Raw genomic sequence first — 25,649 nt, 5'->3', positions numbered from 1 at the left:
CCTGAAGCTCAATAAAATGGGTGTAAAGCCTACTTTAGTGGGTGTCAATATCTTCTCTTTTTTTTTAAATTTATCTTTACCTTATTAATTTTTAAGGATAAATAACGGATAAGCTCATATATTTTTAAGAAAGGATCAATTGAGTTTCTGTATGTTTTAGCCAAACAAACCCCTCACCTTCAAGTAACGGTTCAAAGTAGTCTTTAGGAGTAGCTCATAAATGTTAAATTAATATTATCTATATGATAAGGTTAATTATTTTATTAAATAATCATTGAAATTTACTAATTATCAATAGTAAATAGAAAAAAAAATATTTATAAAGTTTTGGAATTCATTATACGACGTCGTTATAAGTAGACCGAGTTCACCAACATGTTGGCTGTCAGACCCTCATTCCCTCAGTTGGTCACAGTAAGATCAGCAGACTGTCACCCGCCTCTCTCTCGCTATCTCTTTCCTTATTCTGCCGCGGCCGCTGCGTCTGCCTCGTTCTCGCGCTGGTAACGACTCTTCTTTGTTTTTATTGAATTTGGGATTAGGGTTATGATTTTGTTGATTAGAGATTGGGGATTTAAATTCTACAGGGAATCGTTGTGCATCCAATGACTTTTGATCGATTCAAGAAACAATCAGTGCTTTTTCTCGTGTGCGATTCTGGTTTCATGAGCCGCGGCAGATTGTGGTCGAAGATCAAATTTCGACATTGGACTTGACTGATTTGCTATTTCTTTTCTCTATTTTTTTTTTTGCGTTTATTGTCTCGATTTTTTTAATAAAACCGCATAGATTTCGTTAAATCCCTAGTTAACGAAATCATCTAAATCGTTTTGTCATATACTGTGGGATTCATGGGCAAGTTATCTCCTGGTTTTCGGTTTCACCCGACTGATGTTGAGCTAGTGAAGTACTATCTGAAAAGGAAGGTATTGGGGAAGAAACTCCATTTCAATGCCATAGCAGAGGTAGATATTTACAAGTTTGCCCCATGGGATCTTCCAGGTATTTTAACAAATTGCACCTATTGCCTTTTTATTTGCTTATATGTCATTGCGATTTTGTTGATTTGCGGTTTCTTCATTCTTATTTTAGTTTGGTGGCATTCGTTGCTTCCTTTTGAAACCTTAAATGGACAATCAAGATTTTATGCCACTCTATTGTATGGGTTTTATTCTATTGCATAACTCTGCAGATCCTAGAGAACTTAAACCTGGTATTTGTCTATTATGTACTATTGTTTCTTTTGTATATGTTTTTTACTCTGTGCTTCATGTTTTCCTTTGCCTTTCTGAAGCCCTAAACCCCGGTTTCCTTTGCCTTGTACACTGCATCTATGCTTAAATTTGTCTTGGTAACTATCAATTTTTAATTCTGAAATGGCTGCAGTACAAAAATGTTATTCCTGTGCTCTGATGTCCTTTACTTCAAGTGTATTTTTTCCCCTACAACTCCCTTATGCTTGCTGCATTTCTTTTCTCATATGGGTGGTATGTTGAATTAAAATTTATTTGAAAAAAAGGCTGATGGGCTGATGGCCCTCTTTCTTTCACCTTGTGCTAATGAAAATTTCTGTTGTTTTTCAGATATGTCTCCTATGAGATACGGGGACCTGAAATGGTACTTCTTCTGCCCATCTGAGAAGAAGTATGCAAGTGGGGCCAGACTTAATCGTTCTACAGAATTTGGATACTGGAAAACAACAGGAAGGGACAGGCCTGTTCACTACAATAGCGAACTTGTGGGGATGATCAAAACGCTGGTTTTTCACCGAGGTAAGGCGCCAAAAGGGGACCGTACAGGTTGGGTTATGCATGAGTATCGCCTCGAGGATAGGGAACTGGCTGACAATGGAGTTATTCAGCTTGCGTATGTTCTGTGTAAAGTTTTTCAAAAAGATGGCTTGGGTCCCCGAAATGGTGCGCAGTATGGAGCTCCATTTAGGGAGGAAGATTGGAGCGATGATGAGGAGGAAGTTAATATTGGTGGAGCTGTCTCTCCTGGTGAAACCTCTACACCGGCCTTGTCATTGCCTTTTAACCAGACCAGCTTCATTGAAACAAGTTCACATGGCCTTCAAAGCATGTTTGCTGGGCCATCTTATGTTCCATGTCCTCAAATTGCTGGTTATTCTGCTTGCGAAATGCTTCTCCCGGTCTCTGGGAGCGACATGGTCTTGATGGAGTCTGAAAGCCAGTGCACTGGGTCACTTAGTGCTCCACGTCTTACCGGCGGTGTTTCTTCTGGTTATGAGATGCTTCCCCCAGTCTCTGGGAGCGAAATGGTCTTGACGAAGTCTGTGCAGCCTTGGGATGATGAGATTCCTTCACTGTTGGCTTCCTTCGCAGGACAACATGATTTATTTTTCAATGAGAATGACATTGAGGTGTGTAGTCTGCTGTACCCTTTCTAACCATCTAAATGCCTATGGATGTCTACTCTGCTGCTGATCTGATTGCTTATCTGAACTTGAATATCAATAATAGTTTCATCTCTTAATTGCTCGTCAATGTTTTTGGGACATTTATTTAACCATATTTTCTTGTATGTTTTTTCGGGTTTTAGTTTGTTTGGTGTCTACTTTACCTTACCAGTTAACATCCTAATCATTAATTACCTCGCAGCTCACAGTTTTTCTTTTGAGCTGTGAGTTCATCGGGGTTTCTCATCCTTTATATAACTAAAATTGTTCCCTTCATTTCCTGTTGTGGTTTTGATCTTGATTTCCCACCATCTGTTTCCCCAGCAATTACTTACATTTGAAAGCGCAACTCTTCCTTCCCTCCACCATATTTGCATATTTGCTTTAATTTTCCTTGATGTCCAACACTGATTTCGTTGATGATTTGCAGAAACTGGATTCCTGCTATAATACTGGAATTGTTGAAGCTGCACCTTGTTCAGAAGGAAATTATATTTATAACGGATTAGCTGACTTGATCAATTTTGAAGGGCAAAGCTCTATTGGCTATGGTAATGTCTATGCTGATTATGAAACTGGGTTCAGTGTCCCTTGTAACAATGAAGAACCATATGTGGAGCTGATTGATCTGGATAGGCCCTTTGGGGCTACTGAGTCTGAGTTAGGTAACTTGGGCAGTTTGTATGGGCAAAGTTGTCATGGCGATAATATTAGTGCCCCTGGTGGTGAAGAATCATATTTGGAGTTACTTGATCTGGATCCGCCATTAAGGCCAGCGCCACTATCCAAAAAAGAAATCAACGATATTTTGATTAATTATGTTTGATTTATTTGGACACAAGTAAAGGTCTGCTTCAAAATCTATTACTATTCTTGAGTTGTTCAACAATAACACTTTGACTCATTGTTGATTATCAACGTTTCAATTATTTGATTACAAATAAAGGTCTACTTTAGAGGATGTTTATTTATTACTGTTATTGAGGAGTTAACACTTCAGTTCGTAGATAGGGTAGTAGCCAGTTGGATTTGCTTCTCCTCAAGAGATTGCAGGTTCAAGGCTCATGATTTGCTCATATTTCGTCTGTGCATGGATTGTGCGTCATAGACATTTTGTGTATCATAGACATTTATGCTTCAGACAATTTATTACATATCAGTGGATTGTTTCTTAGTTATGGAGAAGAGTTAATTGTCAATTTTGAATGCTACTACCACATTATCACGTTGAACGATTATATGGAAGTTCACTTTTCAATTGGTATGTGTTTTAAAAACAGTTCTTTGATTTCTTGAAACAATAGGGTAGGGAGCATCCATAATAGTCTTTTAGGGGTGATGTAACTTTTGACCATTGATATATTTGATCAAGTCGATCTCGGTCTACCTTGTGTTCTGATCATTTGTAACACCTTTATTTCACCTTCTTATTACATATTACTTGTGTTTGTTTTCTGATAAATTATAAGTACCTTTGTTTCCCTGCTATTATTGCATGTCAGTGGTTTTTATATGCACATCAACACTCAAAAGAAAGAGATCCTGGACTTGTGTTTCAAACAAAAACATCAATACATCATTTGTTGACAAGTTATTTGAAACTGACAGACTAGTGTAAGCCATCGGGCAAGTAACGATTATTGTGACGATCGTAACGCACACAACCATGCACAGAGACCTGATGAGGCCACAAGTAAGCAGCTTTATTTCAGTTCCATCTTCAAAACGTCGTAAAATGATGCAGGCTGCTTCTTCGGCTTTCCACAGAGTTCCTGAAAGCATTTAAAGACACTTGTGTAGGAGTTCACAGCATTTTGACATTTTCCTTTTGAAGTAAGAAAAATTTGTACCTCTACTGCAGAAGCCAAACGCAAAATGGTAGATTCAGCCCATGGACGACCAAGTAACTGCAGCCCTATAGGGAGCCCTTGCTTATCATAACCAATCTGTATATTCAACATGTTAGCCAAATCCCAAAAGTATAACTGACATCAACAAATTTAGCAAACAGCACAAAGAAAGTCATAAAAAAAAACACAACAAAGTTCTTCATTTCCCCGTCAAGTTTTTGTCAGAAAATAAGACTATCTAATGAAGCCATTCTCACGTATTATAGAAATGCAGGAGCAAATAGACATTCTAAAATGGAATAAAAGTAAGAAAATCCATTGCCTGGCTTGTTTGGTCTTGGTTGAGCAGGAGTTGCGAACATTAATTACCCCACACATTTTATAATGCTGCTTCTGACAAGTCTATTTATCAGGAAAGAGAATATTACTTCAAGCGGACATTGATGGAACCCTTTTGCCCAATCTTTTTGCAACCAGAATAAAAAATAGAAGTGGCAATGATTTTGTTTTCATTCTTCCTCTTTTTTTAAACCCCTTATCCTAATGGAATATTTCATACTATGCATTTCTTAGAAAAGCTATTAATTACTCACAGGAACAGAAATGGCAGGGAGACCGAGAAGATTTGCTGCAATGACAAATCGCATCAGATAACCTGAAACAAAGAGCTCGCATCAGTACTTAGTTGGATGGCAAAATATGCAATACCAAACATACAGGGGTGACTTCAGAATCAGGCAAAACTTCTGATGTATACTAAAGAAAGAAAAAAAACAAGCAGGAGGTTATCCCAAGGTTTCTATGGAGGAGAAAGAAATCAAGTAGGACTGTAGAAGCCTGGAGGTTATCCCATAGTCGTTTGAAATACATTCATGTTTCTAACAATCACACTTTATAACACCAGCAAGAGTACACTGCTGCATTTGAAAGGTGTACGGGTTTGCAGAAACTCTCAGACAGACCATTATATCAAGATTAATGTACCAAGTAGAGAACAACAACTTGCTATCATATTTAAAGTTCATATTTACATCTTAGGGTAAAATGCATCAACACCCCCTCAGTTTAATCAACATTGGTAACTGACCCCCTTAGTTTTCAAATTTAACTGTCAAACCCCCTGAACTAATCAAAATTCATCTCAAGTCCCTTTTGTCAGTTGACTAACAAAGTAGGCATATGAGATGGTATTCACATTGCTAAGAGACCCCTTTAGTTGTTTTTTTCTAATTTGACACTCAAGCCCCTTCAGTTTTTCTAATTTGACACTCAGACCCCCTAAATAAATGTGAAAACATGTGTCTCACATGCTTAATCCATTAGTCAACCACCAAATGGGACTTAAGAGGAATTTTTATTTGGTCAGAGTTCTTGACTGTCAAATTTAGAAACTGAGGGGATCTGTTGGCAAAAGCAATAAAATTCTTCCAAATTGTGAAGGGATATATGCAATCCTTTGTAGAACTACAATATCTTAATTGAATGATCAAAAACTTACGATGACAATAAATTTCTATTGTAACTTGTAAGTAATTAAATACAAGGGCAACACACCGGTAACTTGCAAGTCTGTCTCCCCAAATTTAAGAGCACTGGGAGGTATAACAGGCGCCGTCATGCTGCAATGCATTGGGATAACAATCAATGAAACATGAACTTGTAGATGGCAGGTAACAGTTACTATTTTCTGCTTGCAAAAGTTAAGAACTTGAAGAAATAAGACATTAAAGACATTTAGCTTCTATCAGAAGGGATTGCCGCTCTGTCTTTTTAAGTAAGCATGTAGCAAGTTAAAGTGCAAATAGATAAAAAGTCTCCACAAATCAAACTCTAAAGAAATCATTACAAGTAATCAAATATGTCATTCCAATATTTTCTAATAGCAAATGCCGGCATTACTTATGATATACTTTAAATTATATTTTAGATAAAACTCATAACACATATGAGAATAGCTAATTCAGACATGAACTGAATTTACAGCAGATAATGGGAAAATCATTACAGAACTGCATCTCTGCTAAGTGCTAACAGTTGCTTACATACCCAGTAGTCGGGGTCACTATGATATCAACCTTCTTGAAAATCTCCATGTGATGGTACATTATTCTTCGCCTGGAATAAGTCAAATAAAAGAAAATGGTAAAAAATATTTCCGAATATATTCCAGAAATAAGATTCTTATCACTTGATAGAACAAATTGTGTATGTGTTCAAGGCTCTGTGCAATATTCAGAATTGCGCCAGCACTCAGCTCAGGCAAAAAGTTCGAGGGCACGGAAATTCTATTCATGTTATTAATGATAAATGGTTGTGCATATCTGACTATTGAACCAGGTAGAAAGATGGGATGACTATCTATCATTAACTAGATGTGTGGTCAAACGAGGAAAGATAGGATAAGAACTGAAAGATTAAAAAAAAAAAAGTATGCTTAATATCTTTAGTTTGATATGGATCTGTTTAACTCGGGATTTAATCCCATATAGATGATAGCTCTTTCGTCTGTAAGAGATTATTAGATCTAAGGTACTAGTAGCCCCAATTGAAGCTAAGTTGCCAGAGCTATTTAAGATAGTATGGGGATGTTCAACATAGAGATAGCGCTGCGTTGATGAGAAGAATCGAGAGGATTTGTATGGGAGAGAGTGGGAAGCGAAGAGGAAGACCTAAAAATGACATGATTTTAAGTAGTAAGAAAATTATATGGATTCAATAGGAGTTGATGAAAGTATGATCCTAGATAGAAATGAATAGTGGAAACGACTACATGTATTCCCGCTTATTTTGTCGTAAACTCGTGTATTCGACCCCAAACTTTTGGGATAAAGGCTCGGATAATAATGATGATAATAATTTAGAAATACGAGTATATTGAATATAAGGTAAAGGTAACTAATGTGCATAAGGCTAGCATATTTGACACAGAGTTGAGGAATGGTAAGACCGATCTAGCCTTACCACTGGATTAACAAAGAAAGGTTGTTTGTGGGATTTGAATCCATGACCTCTAGAAGGTTAAAGTTACCACTGGGACATGGATTTGCCCAGAATAAGAGTACTATATGTTTCATAAATTTTAGTACGCGACCTTGGATCTATTGCAATATTCATAATTGTGCCACCACAAGCAGGAAATACTGTAACTACTAGTACCCTACGATTGCAATCGTTAAATCTATTGAAGTTATACAACCACTTTTGCTGTTGGTTTTTGCCAGATAGAAAAGAATGTATGTGTTCTCCCTACACCCTATAAACCTGTTTCACAAACTACGAATTCATTGAGTGTCATTGAAGAATTACCATAGATAATACACTTGAATTCTTATCCACCCCCCAACCATAGTATGCATGAATCACGATTAGTGAATCAGTATTTTGGTTTTAAACTAACATTCAGAAAGAGAGCACTATAATTGTAAATGCATAGAAGAAAACAAATTGAAGCAAGCAAACCCTATCTAAAGAAGCAATTCATGAAATAATGGAGACAAACCTTACAAAAGAAATTTATGAATTCCATTACTCTCTCACCTAAGACACTGGGCAGCAACATAGTCGGATCCAGTGAATGATCGAAAGAGTGCAACATTTGTACGTGTATCATGAGTTAACCTCATCCCTTTTCTACAAAGGAGTACGAGAAAACATCTTCAATAAAAAATATCAATCTATAAATTTACCTTTCAAATGGCAAAGAAAGATTAGATACCCATCCTCGCAATCAGGGTTTAATGAACATTGTGTTTCAACACCAAACGAAACAAGATGAGCAGTGCGCATCTCATGCAGCTCAGGTATAACAATTTCTATCACCTTGAACCACATTAAGAGAAATTGCAGTTTGTAAGTATGGTGTGAGTAAGATTGATATATTTCTTTCAAATCATATCATCAGAATGAATTCTTGAACGAAAATCAAGCACTTTAAGCTACAGATGGACTTACTTCACACCCATGGGTTTTTGACAGAAGGTTAAGGACATCCTCGCACTTATCAGAGATTTCAGGTGAGTGAACATCATTAAACCACTGCAGGGAAATAATCAGTAACCAGAAACTATAACTTAATTCCCAAAAGTACTAAATACAGTCCACTTCAGTAAAAGAAGTGATCACCGCTGTATATTTTCCTAGCTGCAGTGATCCCAAACCATCTGCAGTGACAGGTGATGACAAAATCGGTAAACATGGGGGAGCCTACAAGACAAGCAGTAAAAATATCAAAAAGATAATCCATTGCAAGGACAGAGATGCCTACTATATATTTATAGCTAACCAGCTAGAATTGGAAAAAATATGCAAATTTAAAAGAGGAGATATATCTAATTAAGTCCAAATTATATTCACAGATATATAAATCTTACATCGAAAAGGGTATGTTAACAATTATCCTAGAGCTAAGACTTAAAACCGCAGAAAAATTATAGTGAAGCAGAGTCAAAAACTTGATGAAGATTTCCCTGAGTTAAAAATCATACATGATAAAATATGATGCAGACAACAATCACCATGAAATTTATACCCAAATTAACTTCTAAACCAAGTGATTTGAAGTCAATGAGAAATCTAATCAAAGTTATGGCACAACTAAATATTTTGTAGATAACATGGGTGTGCGAGCTTTTATTTCTGTTTCTTTCTTTTCTTCCATCAATAAACTTCATCAACAAATCGAAACATTGTTATTTATTAAAAAAAAAATTCCAAGCAATTTTAGACAAGTGATAAGATGTAGATGCTTACAGGCTTCAAAGCAATTCTATCAACAGGAGATGAACCCAGTATTGCAGCATACCTGATAAGACATCACAACAGTCAACAAGAATCATCCAATTCAGTCGCACTACAACAATCAATAAGAATCATCAAATTTGGTTTTGTCACAACAATCATCAAATTTCAGTCGCATCACAACAACCAAAAAGAATCATCAAATTCAGTTGTACACAATCTCAAGCGTCCAATGTTGACCAACATCCAAAAACAATAATTTAGTAGTACTCCTAAAATGGTTAAGCCTGCCAACAGTGAGGTTTTCTGGATTCAACACATAAATGAACCAAATATCAACGTCCAGTTTCCATTTCAAGAGAACAAGGGATTTATATCCCAACTTATGAAATAGCATTTGGAACTTAGAAAGTTACAGTAGAAGCGACAATAAAAAAATGACACTGCATAAACGTGCAGGTGAAGCTCAGCAATGAAGAGTTGACAAGGTTATCATTCAATTATTTCTCACAGGGAAAAATGTACAGAAAAAATAAAAACTAGAGAATACATTAACCTGCTACTAGAAACGCATCAATTGCCTATATATCTAAATGGAGATTCAAAGTAAAAAAAAAAAAAAAAAAAAACCTTCCAATTTAATCTAATGTCATCAATTTATCATTTCTAAATTGAAAAGAAGTGGACGAAGAGAGGAAAACTATTCATGAAGTTATACTTCCATTGAAAACAAATGTCAAATTGCCTATTGGGTCAAATTAAATTTCTAAAGATTTAATAGTAAAATACTTCCAAAATATACAGTACAAACCTATAATAACGCTCATATTCTTACTGTATTATAGAATCTAACAGTTTATTCACAAGTATAATTCACCAGCTTGAGGTGCTTACACTAGCATGGCATCCTCCACTGACGATGCAATCGGTCCAATAATTTCAACAGTACCAGAACCACACAAGGACCTGCACAGGTAAAATTTTAAACACATCAAACATAGTACGTCCAATGGAGAAAGCTATATTATCCTATGTATTTATCATATAGTGGATTGGAACTTGACAATCACACATGTCAATAATAGAGAAGTTCCATTATTATAACCATAGGGATAGCTCAACCCTGAACAAACTATTCAGATGAGTTCTTAAGGTGACATTTTCCCCTTTTTCCATTGGCTTATACTAACAAGGCTTGCAAAAACAAAATCATCAAATAATTGGATGTCATACTCTAAAGACAGACTTCTGATAAAAAGCACGAATCTATGAAACACATTTATCCTTTGTTTACAGTATGTTGAACTAGGGGTGTAAACAAACCGAGCCGAATATTAGGGTGTTTGTATTCGGTTCGTTAAGTTTTTAATGAGTTCAAGCTAGGGCTGAGCTTTTAATGAGTTTCAAAATTGTTGTTTGAGCTCGGCTCATTTAATTCCCTTAATGTTCAAGCTCAAGTTTTGTTCATGAACGAGTTTTGTTTGATACAACTTAGACGAATGTGTTCACCAGCTCATTCGCGAGTAGTTAACAGAAAGAACATGTTCATGAACAATATAATAAACAAAAAATATAGAAAACAAACACTTAAACGAGCTTCTTAGAAAGCTTGTTCGCGAATGTAAACGAGCCGAACATCTCCATGTTCGAGCTCGGCTCGTCTATAAAAGGAATTTAGAAAAACTGCTCAAACTCAATTCATTCATCTAATCGAACGAGCACGACGAATGCTCGGATAATTTAAACCCCTATGTTGAACATGAGATGAGATGTATGATATACTATCGAGCAACTACAATGTCAAATAAGGACAATAATATCATTAGCACTGTTCAATCACATAGTCAACAGAGCAAGGATTCATTCGATCAAATTAAGCATTGAATTCTCATGCCTCATAAATACCAGTAGTTTAAAACTCTATTAATATATTCTTGGTGGAAGTAGAAGGGAATTAGATGCAAGGGCATGGAGGTACACTGACCCAGGAGAATTGCATCTATTGAGGTTGAGTTTCATCCAATCTTCCTGACCAGGCACACTATTTATGTTTCATCAATAATGTGTGGCATCACAATATCTTAAGAAGCTCTTCCCCAACAATAATTGACTATGCGGCTATGCCTAAACATCTAGAGGGGTTATCATGCAGCATTGGAGTGTTAATTCCAATAATTCTACCAGAAGCTATCTCTGCTACAACCACAGACAAGACCACCAACATGACACAGGTAAGGACACTTCCCTCTTCATTTTGTTGCTAGAGGAAGCTGCTCCGGGATGAAGCATATGCTTCTCTAAAGCAATGGATCACAAGGTCCCTGACCCTAGGGAAACATGTCATTCTTGGTGTTATCCACGTCCAAGGAAACTACCATATTTCTCCTGTGTCTTCTGCAAAGTTTTCCAACTTGTTGAGGTTGCACAAATGTCATGCTTCTTTAAGGATTAAAAGGCTCAAGACTATCCCTCCCCATACTCTTTAAGATTTTGCTCTTCATCAAGCCCATATTGTATTTACTTGTATGAATCCTTTCACCAAATTTATCAAAGACTAATCCCAAGGATTAAATTTTACTTAAATTCCCAGCCACCAAATGTACCTACAATTTACATAATAAAACAGTTTGATAGTTAATTTTACAACAACATCTTATGAGTTTCTTTTCTCAAATTTAAAAATAGAACAACCCTTCATACTGTACAACTGTCATCGTTACCATGTGATTTACAGAAAACCTGTCATCAACAGCTAGCTTAGCAAAGTGCACTATACGGAGAATATATTGCCCTCACAAATTCACAGGAGAACCTTCAAGAAATGCAACATATTGATTTTTCAAAATGAACCTAACTTAAAAAGAATATTATTACTCGTCAAGACGTTACAAGAACACATAACATAAGAATCAGAGTACCTATTCACCAAAAAAAGACCAGAATATCTAGTGGAAATTGACGGAACCTATGATTAAATAATTACCCTTCCATACTTGTCCGTCCAAATGTTGTTTTCAGGCCCACTACACCACAAAGAGAAGAAGGGATACGAACAGAACCTGCGACCCCATTAAATACCACAAAACATTAACATATAATAAGCACCAGTCAAGATTTACAGTAGCATAGATATTTGAAGAACCTCCTCCATCTGTTCCCAAGGCAGCTGAACATAATCCAGAAGCTACAATTGCTGCAGGGCCTGAAGAAGAACCCCCAGTATACCTTTCATGAGCATGTGGGTTTCTTGTTGTTCTACGCATCAATATAAGAAATTAGATATTCATTAGAATTTAGAACATGGACTGGATTTCTTAGGTTAACACAAATCAACTGATCTAGGTAATATTTATGAAAATAGAAGAGTAGCATTCTTGAAGAAATCTTACTGAACACCTAAATGTTAACAATAATGTCCATGCCCATTGGGTAGATCATTTTTTAAATGCCAATGCCAATACTCATATCCATTATGTAGATTCTTCATGGCCCACAAATTGAAACCTACTGAAGAACGTAAATGATTCTAAGATAGAAACTGACCCATAATTTGGATTGTTTCCAGTGGTACCCATGCCCAACTCATGCATGTTTGCCTTTCCAATGAGAATCACACCACAGCTACGCAATCTAGAAACACAAACTGCATCTTTTTCCACAGAGCGAACTTCGTGCATCCATGTTGTTGCACCTTTCATTCAATATGATAACCTCATCTTACCGCTACCACAGCAAAAAATTTTAATGAAGCTTTATTAATAGAAAAGGTTCATCTTTGTTACCCTTTGATGGATGAGGGTAGCAATCTATATCATCTTTGATTGCCATAAAGATTCCATCCAGGATGGAAATTGGATTGCCTACATAACCAACACCAAGGGGTCTCTCAAGATAAAAATGGAATTTACTGCAATTAATCCATAAATACATATCATATCATTCAAAAATACCTTCCTCAAACCTCAATGTAGAAGCTTCAGCTTGCTTCCTTACTTCCTCCGCATTGAAAGAAATCACTAATGGACAAGGGGGGCTTTTATTGTTATACTCTTCTACCACTGAGATGATGCGCTCGGCAACCTATATGCTGAAAGTGAGACTCATCCCTTGTGATTTATTCGAACACGAAAAGGAGTCCTAGGGTTAATCACTACCGTAGATGGTGTTACAATTCGAGATCGATAAGCATATGCATAATCACGAATCTTCCAGTACTGAAATGTTGACGCCAAATCCCCCAAAGAACAGCTAACAGGATCATAATGAGGAAGACATTTTAAGGCTGACTCAACCCGGTCTTCAGGTTTCCCATCTTCATCAACAACAATAACACCCTGTTCTGGTTCTAAAATTTAAATTTTGCTCAGTGGTCAACTTCGTGTACTACACAAGACCATTACCAAGTAAGTGCAAGTTCAAGCAATATTCTAAAACAAGAGAATTGTTTACATTCTCAAACTATCCTTCAGTCTTTATAAGATTAATAGGAAGGAAGTAAACAAAAAAGGCCATCTAAATGTTTGAAAATGGTTTCTTTCATAAAGCTATCATTAAGCTTTTTCTCATTGATGGCGGCATAACAAAACAACAAGAGTTAAAAAAAATAACCAATAGTCATCATTGTCCTAATGATAGGTTTAGGGTCAATGCATGAAGCCCAAAAAAAAAACCATAGACATAAGAACAAACCTTGAGGAGGGAATTCAGGTTTAAACATAGGCCCCTCCGGTATCTCAGTATACTGCAAGGTCTATCAATGCACATATATCCATTTAGTCACCCAAAATTGCTGCCATAAACAATAAGCAAAACCAGTTGGAGCGTGAATCGAACCAACAGAATTTGCAGAAAAAACATACCTCGACCATCTTATTCTGCTTCTTTAAGTGATATATGATCAAAGAACCAATGAAAGGCGCTTCAATCATCTTAACGAATAACTTGAACAGCAATCCAGTCAAATGAGGAGCTGCAATTCCCACAGACAAGTCAAAGCAAGCATCAACACTGTCCCTCCTCCTCACATAAACTCTCATATTGTCAATCCAGTACAAAAATCCACTATGCATAAAACACATAAACAAATATGTTCATGTTCAAGAGTAAAGAAGCGTACCCTCAAGGACTTGGGGCTCGTATTTGACGGCGGACAAGTCTATCCTCTCGGCCGGCAACATTACACGCTTCTTCCCCATTCTTTTCACACAAACTAGAATTCAAACTGCAGACGAATCAGAGAAGAGAAACAGAAATTCTCAAGGGACAACGTAAACTCTTAACAGATATTTAATCAAACAGTTGATTTGCTAATTTGCTTTCAACAATTATTCACCGAGTAAATCAATTCGTGCTAAATCATGCACCTGACACAGTGGCTCGAGTGAAAGAAATCAGGAATGTGAACAGGAAGAAATGGAGGATCGGAATATCAGACACTGATACGCAGAGATTTTCGATAGTTGAAGCAGAAAAGGACGCCTTTTGTTCCCAGCTCGTTAGAATTGACGAATGAAAGAGAGAGTTGCTGAAATTGCGGGTCGCGTACGTTGGCACCAAATTTATTTAATATTTTTGAAGACGACGACCTTTTGGTTTATGGCGCCGCGCGTCGTGTACGTTGGCTTGCAGACAGTTGTGGATAAATACTTCTTTCGTTGTTGTCCCTGATACGCCTTTGAGTAATAGCTATGGCTGAAACAGGAAATTTACAGGAAATGAGTATCGCGCCCAGACGATTTTACTATGCTGGTCGACCTACTCATAGGGCTCGGCATCGGGCCCGGCCCGGCCCGGCCCTACTTTTTTGGGCCCAGGCCCGGTTTAGTGAAGGCATTCAAACTGCGGACGAATGAAAGAGAGAGTTGTTGAAATTGTGTGTTTTAGTATAATTTTACTCTTATAAGTGTTCCCATTGATTTTGTGGGAAACAGGAACAAAGTGGCTATTTTTTAAGCGAATTCTACAATTGTCAAGTGAACAGTAGAATAGTCCATCCAAACGACCATGTAGGTTGTCCCAACGGATGACGGATGAACAAGTGCATAATGAAGCTTAACTGAAGAGTCTGTCCGGATGACCAATTTACCCATCCAAATAGCAAAACAAGTTTGAAGTTTAATGAAGAGGTCGTCCGTCCAGACAACTATCATACCCAACCGGATGGGCATCGGTTGTTCGAACAACCAGAGAACCCATTTAGATGGACATGCAGATTTTGAAGACACATTATAGGAGGTTGTTCGAACGACAAACTTACCTGTCCAGACGGGTTATCATGAACAGCAAACCCGCGAACAGTGTTTTAAAAATGAAACTTGGGAAATAAAACATAGAACCTTTGTGACTCGTTTTGTGTGGGTAGTTAGGACTTATTAGGGTGAGGAGACAGTATATAATCCTATTGTAAGGGTTATTATGGATATTTTTTGATATTTGCTACATTTTCTTCGTTGTTAGCCCTGCAAAAGTAAAACAGTTTTCTCTCAATCTTTCCATAGATCTTTCTTATTTATTCTCATTGATTCTTGTGTAAGCACTGATTTTAATCAATAAAATTATTGTTTATCACAAAATCATAAGTGGTTAATCTCTTTATCTAGTCTCTAATCTCTAAACGGTAGTTGCAAAATTGGATTGTTCAAGGTATGATTTGTAGTTCTAAATCTTTTGATGCTTTTGCGTGATTGGCTGCTAGTTTTGATTTTGATAATTATAAACGAGCATGTTAATGTTATGATTAGGATATTTGGAGTGTGAAACGAGATTCACAACTAAGCCAAGTCGTTGGGAACCTTAATTCATAAAATTCGGTGTATTGTCTTCTACGTTTTCATCGATAATCTTGCGATCCGATGTCTTAGCATGTTTGTATCAAAGTCTTCAAAGCCCAATTCTTAATTTTGTTGATTTGCATGTTTTGTGATTATATGGGTCTTGATTGAAAGTAGTTTGGTACCTATGGAATGGATGTGGTAATGATATGATGCATTGATTTTTGAGTGTGGAACTAGGATACTGGCTAAGGTAGGTCTTTTGATTGAAAATTAAGTGCACTACTCTCAAGTTTTCATCGTAAATCAATGAACTCGATGTCTTGTCATGTTTTAATTGAGGTTGTCAAAATCAATTTTCCAATTGAGCTTGTGTGATTGCGTGCTTTTTACCTTGAACATGAAAATTGCGTATCTATCGGGATGGATTAGGGACTAGGTTATTTTCATTCATAGTTTTCTAAAATCATTAGTTTTGATATAATTTCTCATGCTATCGAGTCATTCAACCTTTTTAATTTTCTACACAAATTTCTTTGTTCTTTGTGATAAGCTCTCCTACTGGTTTTTGCATTAAATCCATTCAACTCAACTTTGTTTCCTAGTGGTTCAACTCCAGACTTTCAAATTTATTAATTAATGACTGCCCTACACTTGGGGTAGTTTTTTTTTGTCACTTTTTGGTGTAGGTCTAGTTTTTGGCACTATTGTTGGGAAAGCATAATTGAAGTTAGAGGGTGGCTTATAGACGCTAGCTTGTACATAAGGAAGGTGCTCGGTCACACGACTAGGGTAACTTTGTTCCATCTTTTATTGATTTCATAGTTTAGGTTAGCGTAATTGAAAAGTAAGAAATTTTTAGAAAAAAAAAAGAGTGAAAAACTTGACAGAAGGACGGGTTAACTTAGATTCCTTTGGGCGATGGATGTCACCTTGTTTCTTTGATTGATAGTAGAACGTAGAAACATTGTTTAAGAGAGACTTGCACACTTTTCAATTTTCACCGACTAGTTTTTCATTCTTGGTGTCATTGTTACTTTGGATTCTTCCTTTACCTGGTTGATATCTTGTTTTGATTGACTTCCTGTGAGATCTCCTTGATTGTTATATTCGTGCTCTTCTTAACTACTTACAAATTGTGAAAATATGTCTTTGCCAAGAGGGAATGCTAGTAGACATCGTTCTAATATGCATGGTAGAGGGGGTAATGAAAATGCTAATGATAATGAGCGTAGTTGGGGAACATTAATGTGAATGCATTGCTTAATTTGTTGCGAAATGTGAATTTATAGGATTTGTAAAATGTTTAAGTTGACAACATGGTTCTAAATGTTCAACAAAAACTTTTTCGTCATCCCAATGTGTCTCAACATGTCAACCATGGACATGACATGTATGCTCCTTCCTTGAACTACATTCATGCTCAAGAGAACCGCACCTTTGTGTTCTCAGACTGCACATAGTTTGTTTGGTGACATATTAGATTTGGTGCAATCTAATATCAAAATCTATGAATGAATAACAAGTCCTGACACACTTAAACACATACATCATCAACAAATCAAACACTCTTATCCCAGCGGTCAAAAGTTGAAGATCTCATTTCCAGCATAGAAGAGAGCAAGCAATATTACATGTATTAATATATGATACGATATGCATTTTCAGATATTTTAACGGGGCGGCAGCTCATTATCTCCTAAACACGCAACTAGCAACGAACTCGTTGACATGACCCAACTCTATTCAACACCGATAGGGCCCTAAGGACCAAGACTTTTGCTCACAAATCATATTAAACAAACAAAAAAAATTGTCACACCGTTAACAAATAGCGAATTCTTTTTTTAAAAAAAATGTACTGAAATCCTACTCAATCATAGCTGTAATAAAGATGAATTACTATTTTCCCATAATTTCACACTTCTTATTTTCTCATTAAGTATTAATTTTTTTTGGATAAATTAAAATGAGGGTATTAGAGTGTGCGTAGGGTTAGCATATATTTTTGACATCTATCTAAACATAAAACCTAAAAGGCAATAGGTTTTGGGCTCTTTTGTGTATTTTAAGAGCAATTTCAATGGTTTAATGATGTTGGGTACATGGGTGGAGGGAGGGGGGACTACACTAGGCTGTAGTCCCCCAACCCCACACCCCCAATACTAAATATATATAAACAGCATAAATATGTACACATATATATATGTTTGTATCTTTAGATTATAATATTTTATTACCTAATAGTAATGAATGATACATAACAATAGTTACTTTCATTATCTTATTATTTATATTAAACAATAATACATAACAATACTTATGTGTTCTAGTTGTATCTTACATGGTCTTTAATTAATTTTCATCAATTTTAATATGTATTTATGTTAAACTATTGGGTTACTTTATGATACAAAACATTAAGATGAATTTTCATCCATAATATCATTTTAATAAGTTGTATTGTTGTAAAATAGTCCAAAATTTTTTTTTCAGGGGCGCTGCCCTTGAACCCCAATAGAAATTTTATGAACAAACCAAAATGCTTCATGATCAATTCCTAGTAGGGCTGTTACTGGTACGGTAAATTATCCATTGGTATACCATTACCGACGTATTGGTTACTGAAAATAGTAGAAGACTGGTATACAATTACCAATTGTTCGGTACGGTAAATTTATCGATGACTTCGGTAACGGTAACGGTAAGCAAAGTTCAAAACCGGTAAATTTCCCGATTACCGACATATATATTAATATTATTTTTAGTTTTAGTTTTAGTTTTAGTTTTATTTAATTATGACCATTAGATTGATATAATTTAATCTAGACTATTGATTATTTTTAGGGTTATCATTTATATATCCCTCGTAGCAATTTCATAAACTTTAAAGCAGTGTTTGTTACATAACAAAATGATTTGTTGGTATTAATTACAGCTTTTCTTCTCCCTTTCCATTATGGTCTTTTATCTTTTATTTATCTTGTTTCATCTAACTTTCCTACTGTGGAGTTTAAAACACTTCGGATACTAAAAATATTAGAAATTAATGAAATGAAAGATTTTTCGTTATAGATTGTTGGAATAATGTTATGTGAATTCTCCTTTCTTTTTTTCTCCGATTGATAGGTCTTTTCTCTGATTCACATGTAGCACAATGATCATTCTCATTAATCTATCAATTTTATTATTGGTATTGTAGGCAAGATGAAAATGTTGTAGTCTCATACAATGACTATTAAGCACAATGCTACTTGATGCATTTTTTATTGTCTTTTTTAAATAGGTTTTAAGAATTGGTAAATTTACCAATTACCGACTTACCATTACCGATTGATCGGTATACCGACCATCGGTATACCAATTCTTCCGGTAACGGTAACGGTAACGGTAACTGTAACGGTAATATTTTTTGAGTTACCAAAAGAATCGGTATGGTAACGGTATTCCGTATTTGGTAACGGTAACCGTACCAATAACAGCCCTAATTCCTGGCTCCACCCCTGGTTGGGTACAATAGAAGTCATTGTGAATGTATAATGTGGCATGAGAAATGGAGTATAGCACTGTATAAAGATAATGTTTATTTGATAACTTCTCTATGCCAATCGAGAATGTATGATGTGGCCCAACTATCAGCAAAAGCAATTGAGCATGGAGGCAAGCCAAACATCATGTCGCCATGATTGGCACATAAAAAAAATGAGGCAATAAAATTGTCTTGTTGTGCCCAACTTTGTGTTGACGGGCCAACAAACACTTTTAAGTGCCCTACAATATTAGACCACACGACGATTTTTTTGATCAACGTGTGCTCTCCGTCATTCTTGATGATCCAACATGATTTGTCTCTCATGTGGTTTTTCTCCTTTCATTAATCTCCCGAGTCACGTTGTATTTGTTCTCATGCGTTCTCACTCACACCGGTACCCGAGTGGAACAAAGAAGTCCTACTATGAGCTGTACATGTGTTCGTCCTTATAAATAAGTTATGAGTCATTCTACGTATATTAACCACTTAATTTTCTCATACCACAAATATAAGTCTAGAATCTATCAATAAAAAGACTTGAGATTGGATAGGATTTGATGAGATTGGATGATATAATTACATTGCTTAACTCATCAAACCAAATCCCTACTAACCAATACCTTTCATTACCATCTAAAAATAAGATAATTATGTGATGACCTGAAAGGGACACATTACATGTTAATTAGGTTTGATTACATTAATTAACAATTATCCCATGTATGATAGTGATGCACAAATTGGACTTTTGGCTATTATTACATTAATTAACAATTATCCAATGTACGACATTGATGCACAAATTGGAAATTTTGGCTATCGACTGATACCGCATGTTTGCGCCTTTTTTTCCCACTTTTCGCGCGCGATCATCGCGGTCGTTATATTTTACCTTTTATTTCTCTTTTGGGACTGGCCTACCATCCAAAATTAGGCCAATTGAAATGTCAAAAATGGGGCGCAATATTGGTTCATGTGGCAGGTCACATACCGTCATATTTCAAGGACAATTTGGTCTTTCCACACAATGATTTCTCTCTGAGAAATGACACCAGTGTGGGGTGACAAAACTTCGTCCGGTTCAGATGATCAAATTTGTCTGACCCATATTAAACTAAGTTTGGATATAAATTATATCTCCGATATTCGGATCCAAACACAAAATTTTGTCCGGTTCAAAATTGAGTTCAGGTCTAAACACATAAATTTTATCTAATTTACTAATTCAAACCTTAACTCAGATTATATTATTAGTCAATTTACTTATTTATATTTAAATCAATTCGAATTTGATCAATTAATTTCATTCAAAATCCAATTTAAATTCGGATCGAACATATAAATATTTGATAAACAAGGGAAATTATCCCACCTGAAACCGGCCCACAACCGGATTTTTTGCCATACCTACACAGGAGTTACGATTCACGTCGGTACTGTAGGGCGCAGTGTTGTTTAAGGGGTTTTAATTACAAGTGGCAGTACAGGTGTGGCGTCTCTCTCACTCTTCGTTTTCATAGTCCAATTGCAGTCAACACATGACTCTTATCCTCTCTTCTCTCAATCAATGATCCAACTGGACCCCACCACCTCATTCAACTAACTCCAGCTATTCCAAGAGTCTTCTCTAAAAAAACCTGCACTATCACCATATCACCCTCACCCCAATACCTACACACTTCCACCTGTCCCGTAACCTTCCAATCTACTAATATTTTACACAAACTGCCATGCCTCAGCCGGTTAGACTATCCCACCCCAATCCCTCCAAGCATTCTATTCTGTGACAAGAAAAATATCTCTTTTACGTCTTCTCTTAAATTCTCACCATTTTGTTCCATGGAATACGAAATACAGTGAATATCCAGAACATACCCGAATTCGATTCATCCATTCTTTGTGATTCCATGGATAACTACTCCTACAACTCATATGCGGAATCCGGTGAATCGTCTCCTCGGTCACGGGAGGTCGATTTCGAGAACCCGCCGCCATCGCCATGGGAGGACCAGCAAAACGCTTACAAGGCCAAGTTCATGTGCAGCTATGGCGGCAAGATTCACCCCCGGCCTAACGACAATCAGCTGTCTTACATCGGCGGCGATACTAAGATACTCGCCGTTGACCGTAACATCAAATTCTCCGCCATGATTAACAAGCTCTCCGCTCTCTATGGGGACACCGACGTATCATTTAAGTATCAGCTTCCAGGGGAGGATCTTGATGCCTTGATTTCGGTAACCAGTGATGATGATCTCGAGCATATGATGCATGAATACGATCGTCTTTTCCGCGCCTTGGCTAAGCCCGCAAGGATGCGCTTGTTCTTGTTCACGGCTAACCCTTCTCACTCCAGTTTTGGGTCCGATTTATCTAATTCGGACCGGGAAAGGTTCGTTGAAGCGTTGAATTCGGGTCCCACGCAACCTACGGAGAAGACTGCTTCACCGCACAACGTTGCTGATTTCTTGTTCGGGTTAGAGAAGGGGGTCCCTGTAGTGCCTCCTCCGGGAGTTAAAATTCACGATCCGGTGCCCGAACCCGTGGTTCCGCCACCGGAAATGCATGTTGTGGATGATAGAGTCATGGGGCCCGATCGCGCAATCCGGCCGGATCCGGGTGTGGAGATACAGAGGCAGTTGCATGAGTTGCAGAGGTTGCAATTAAGAGAGCAAGAGCAAGCTATGTATGGGAGGAAAATCGAGGATAATAATTTCGGGAACGAATACTACGTCCAGAAGATGCCGGAGAAGGCTCCGGCACCGAATATGCCAGTAACAGCTCCGCCTCCGGGCACAGCCCCGCCGGGATATTGGTCGGAGAAGCATATCGGAGGTTATTCTGCACCGGTGACTACACCTGCACAACCGGAGCAGCCTGTGTACATGATTTCAGCTCCAGGCCCTGTCTACACCTCTCCAGTTATGGGACCGGCGACCACCCAAACCAGTCACGGGTACTACGCGATGCAGCGTGTGAACCCCGAGGTCTCTCGGGAGCAACAGATGTACAATGTGCACCTGCAGCAGCCGCAGCATCAGCCTCAGCCTCATTTGCCGCAACCTAATATTCAAGCTCAACCGCTGATGGGAGTGATGCGGCCACCAAGTGGAGGCGGGATGGGAGTGACAGATACGGGGTACGCACCAGTGGCAGTGTACGATAGCAATGGTGGGAGACAAGTATATTATGCTGCGCCGGGAGGTGTGATGACGCATCCTCCTCCGTATCACGGTGGTGTTGGTGCGACTGATATGAGACACCCTGTCCCTGTTGGGTTGGGCCAGGAGGGTAAGGTTGTCACCAAGGTCTCACAAGCTTAGTTTTAAAATATTTATGCATAATAATTACTGTTCGATATCTATATATGTATATCATCATATATGCAGCATACTCATAGTGGATGGATGTTAAAAACGTTGTTTGGTGTTGGGTGAATCTGTGTTAGTTCAATTTGGTCGTGTATACATATGATAATTAGTGTATATTTGATGAATAATGAATTTATTTAACTAATTAACCATGTTAAAGGGCATACAATTTCTTGCAAATGATGAGCTTTCTAGTGTACTGGGTTTGTGGACTAGGCCTCTCATACGAGTGTTTTTGGGACTCTGCAATTCTCGTGTAATGGTCGGAAAAAAATCAAGCATGGTTCAAAAATGAAAAAATAAAAATATGACGTGATGTGATACACTGTTAAAATATTTAAAAACTAATTGCAAAGCTTCAAATCGGTTTCTACTATGTTTTTGTTTCTTCATGTACATTTGTAGCCTAAATGAGCCATTTAGAGCAGCACAGGTCCATGAGTCATTTGAGTAGGACAGATATTTTTGTTTGATAAGATAAAATATCTTCTTTTCTTTTTTTTTTTTGTACATCACTCTGGCTTTATTGACAATGCATGATGATTCTCATCCAAAATGGGAGTACACTCAGAGTCAGTCTTAATTAGTTGTCATTGGATACGAAAATGAGGGGCGGCTGTGGTGGTTATGCAAGTAGTAGTATTAAATTGAAGATAATTAAGGTAATCCCATTATGAACAATTGGACACACTACTCCTTAACTGTTCTGATCATTACTGCTATGAAGCAGCAAACTAATATTCAATATATATATATATAAACTAACATGTATAAGTATTTGACAATGTCAAACTTCTTCTTTTGAGTTGAATAATAAGATATTTTGGGTATGTCAACTTCATTGATAGTTTTGGTTTATACTGTTTACTAGAAAATAAGAAATTATATGATAATTATATTTGAACTATACTTTATTGTTTATCAAATCATGCAGGCTTAAGGTTGAAGGTAGGCTCAGGCTCACAGCTCACTATTGGGCTTGGTAATTCCGGCTTGATGAAAATGTCAAGCCCAACCAGATTTTAGCAAGCAAGAGTTATAGAAATTTATGATGAGTGACAGAGAATTTTTTTTAATTTATATTAAACGGTATCAAATTTTTATGTTCAATTTGATTTTTATTTGAGACAATAAAATATATTTGTTGAATTCGTGAAACGATCAAAATAGATATATGATTTAAAAAAAAAAATTGTATGGTCCAACTATTAAAGCTGCTGCAACATTGCCGACTTTGGTTTGCGATGATTTACATTCTGAAGAGAGAAAAACTGTATTAAAAGTAACCAAATTTTGGTGACAAAAAAAAAGCTTAAATAATTAGGTTGATGATGATATAATCAGAACTGAACCAGATAAAGACGGACCCCCTGATGGTGTGAACAGACTGATGATAGCTTTTACAGGAAAACAACAATTTCTACTCAACAACACAAGACAAACAGGAAAAAGCTAGGAAAGTGCAGGGAAATGAAATAAAGAGTCAAAATGGAATTACTAGCTTGCAAACACATGAGATCATATATCACAGAATCATAAAGGATATTTTTGAGGATGTGTACAATTGAAATGACAAATCGAGTTCATTGTTTTGGGTCTCATATATTTCAAATCGATAGTGGAAACATGTCTTCCTTTTAGGTCCTTATATAAGAAGTTATATGCATACACATATATATATTTGAATTCTCCTATGAGGTCCTAACTTTTAGGATTCAAAACATTTTCTTAAAATTTAGAAAAAAAATATATTTATATTTTTGATCGGTTTTATGAATGCGATGATATATTTTCTGTTTGAAACAAAAATTAAATACTATCTAAAAAATGTATGAAACAGGGGCGGAGGGAGGGGGGGACTACACTAGGCTGTAGTCCCCCCAACCCCCACACCCAAATACTAACTAAATATATATATACACACAGTATATATATGTACACATATATATACTATATATATATATATATATCCTACAACATATATATACAGCATATATATATATACATATATATACTACACATATATATCCTACAACATATATATACTACATATATACATTACTATATATATATACACTATATATATATGTTTGCATATATCTTTTATGTGTATTTTTTAGTAAGAATATATATATATATATATGTTTGTATCTTTAGACTATGATGTTTTATTACCTAATAGTAATGAATGATATATAACAATAGTAACTTTCATTCTATTATTATTTATATTAAACAATAATACATAACAATACTTACGTATTCTAGTTGTATCTTACATGATCTTTAATTAATTTTCATCAATTTTAATATATATTTATGTTAAACTATTGAGTTACTTTATGATACCAAACATTAAGATGAATTTTCATCCATAATATCATTTTAATAAGTTGTATTGTTGTAAAATAACCCTAAATTTTTTTTGGCGTGGTGGTAGTGTCTCCTAAAAATTTTTTGGTGTGGTGGTAGTGTCTCAACCCAGCATCATCGAGATCACGGGTTCGAGACTCGGAGGTCCAATCTCTATGCTGATGACGACCGGGGCCACATCACCTCATGTCATCAACAAAAAGGACACTACCACCACACCAATTGGTGTGGTGGTCATGTCTCAACCCAGCATCATCGAGATCACGGGTTTGAGACGCGGAGGTCCAAACTCTATGCTGATGACGGCCGGGGCCACATCACCTCACGTCATCAACACATGTGATGTGAGCATAAAACCAAGCCAACTCAAGATTGGGCTTGATTATGTGAATAAATTATTGTTGTAGACACAAGTCACACAGGCCTCCAAATCTTGAACAGCTGTTTTTGACTTGAATAAGAAAACTTGGAATCCAAAGACGAGTAAAATAAAGTAGAGCTGTTGCTTTCCACTTTCTACCCATTTCTTCTGACAGAATAAAACCCCAATTAATGAGATTAAAATTCTGCATTTTTTTTTCTCGTCACATACAAAAG

The 25,649-nt window shown here is 36.5% G+C and overlaps 3 protein-coding genes across 5 annotated transcripts; 2 read left to right on the top strand and 1 right to left on the bottom strand.

The window, feature by feature from the left end:
- Nucleotides 1-367: 367 nt before the first annotated feature.
- LOC120003848 (NAC domain-containing protein 82-like) lies at nt 368-3,380 on the top strand. The gene is made up of 4 exons (XM_038852976.1): nt 368-503; nt 588-1,002; nt 1,584-2,383; nt 2,850-3,380. Exons 2-4 carry the CDS (start codon nt 852-854, stop codon nt 3,243-3,245), a joined length of 1,347 nt encoding a protein of 448 aa, XP_038708904.1. The 5' UTR covers nt 368-503; nt 588-851; the 3' UTR covers nt 3,246-3,380.
- A 565-nt stretch (nt 3,381-3,945) lies between these two features.
- LOC120003847 (fatty acid amide hydrolase-like) lies at nt 3,946-14,729 on the bottom strand. Of its 3 annotated transcripts, none has more exons than XM_038852973.1 (21): nt 14,370-14,729; nt 14,123-14,227; nt 13,866-13,975; nt 13,696-13,756; nt 13,161-13,351; nt 12,957-13,086; nt 12,789-12,866; nt 12,550-12,697; nt 12,149-12,261; nt 11,990-12,065; nt 9,901-9,972; nt 9,019-9,070; nt 8,392-8,472; nt 8,221-8,304; nt 7,985-8,088; nt 7,807-7,899; nt 6,316-6,384; nt 5,824-5,888; nt 4,863-4,924; nt 4,270-4,365; nt 3,946-4,191 (listed from the first exon to the last, which is right to left on the bottom strand). In XM_038852973.1, the coding sequence occupies exons 2-21, from the start codon at nt 14,199-14,201 to the stop codon at nt 4,123-4,125; spliced, it is 1,833 nt and encodes a 610-aa protein (XP_038708901.1). In that variant the 5' UTR covers nt 14,202-14,227; nt 14,370-14,729; the 3' UTR covers nt 3,946-4,122. The 3 variants fall into 3 exon arrangements, with proteins under 3 accessions (XP_038708901.1, XP_038708902.1, XP_038708903.1); XM_038852974.1 differs by having other exon boundaries at nt 14,123-14,215; XM_038852975.1 differs by lacking the exon at nt 14,370-14,729 and having other exon boundaries at nt 13,696-13,795; nt 14,123-14,137.
- Nucleotides 14,730-21,106: 6,377 nt separating this feature from the next.
- Nucleotides 21,107-22,831, top strand: LOC120004150 (protein ALEX-like). The gene has a single exon (XM_038853418.1). The coding sequence runs from the start codon at nt 21,216-21,218 to the stop codon at nt 22,629-22,631; it is 1,416 nt and encodes a 471-aa protein (XP_038709346.1). The 5' UTR covers nt 21,107-21,215; the 3' UTR covers nt 22,632-22,831.
- Nucleotides 22,832-25,649: the final 2,818 nt, after the last annotated feature.

The sequence above is a fragment of the Tripterygium wilfordii genome, chromosome 8, assembly GCF_013401445.1.
Source record: "Tripterygium wilfordii isolate XIE 37 chromosome 8, ASM1340144v1, whole genome shotgun sequence".
Classification (NCBI taxonomy): domain Eukaryota; kingdom Viridiplantae; phylum Streptophyta; class Magnoliopsida; order Celastrales; family Celastraceae; genus Tripterygium; species Tripterygium wilfordii.
Note: the sequence above shows the minus strand (reverse complement) of the source record. Positions and strands in the feature narration are given on the sequence as shown.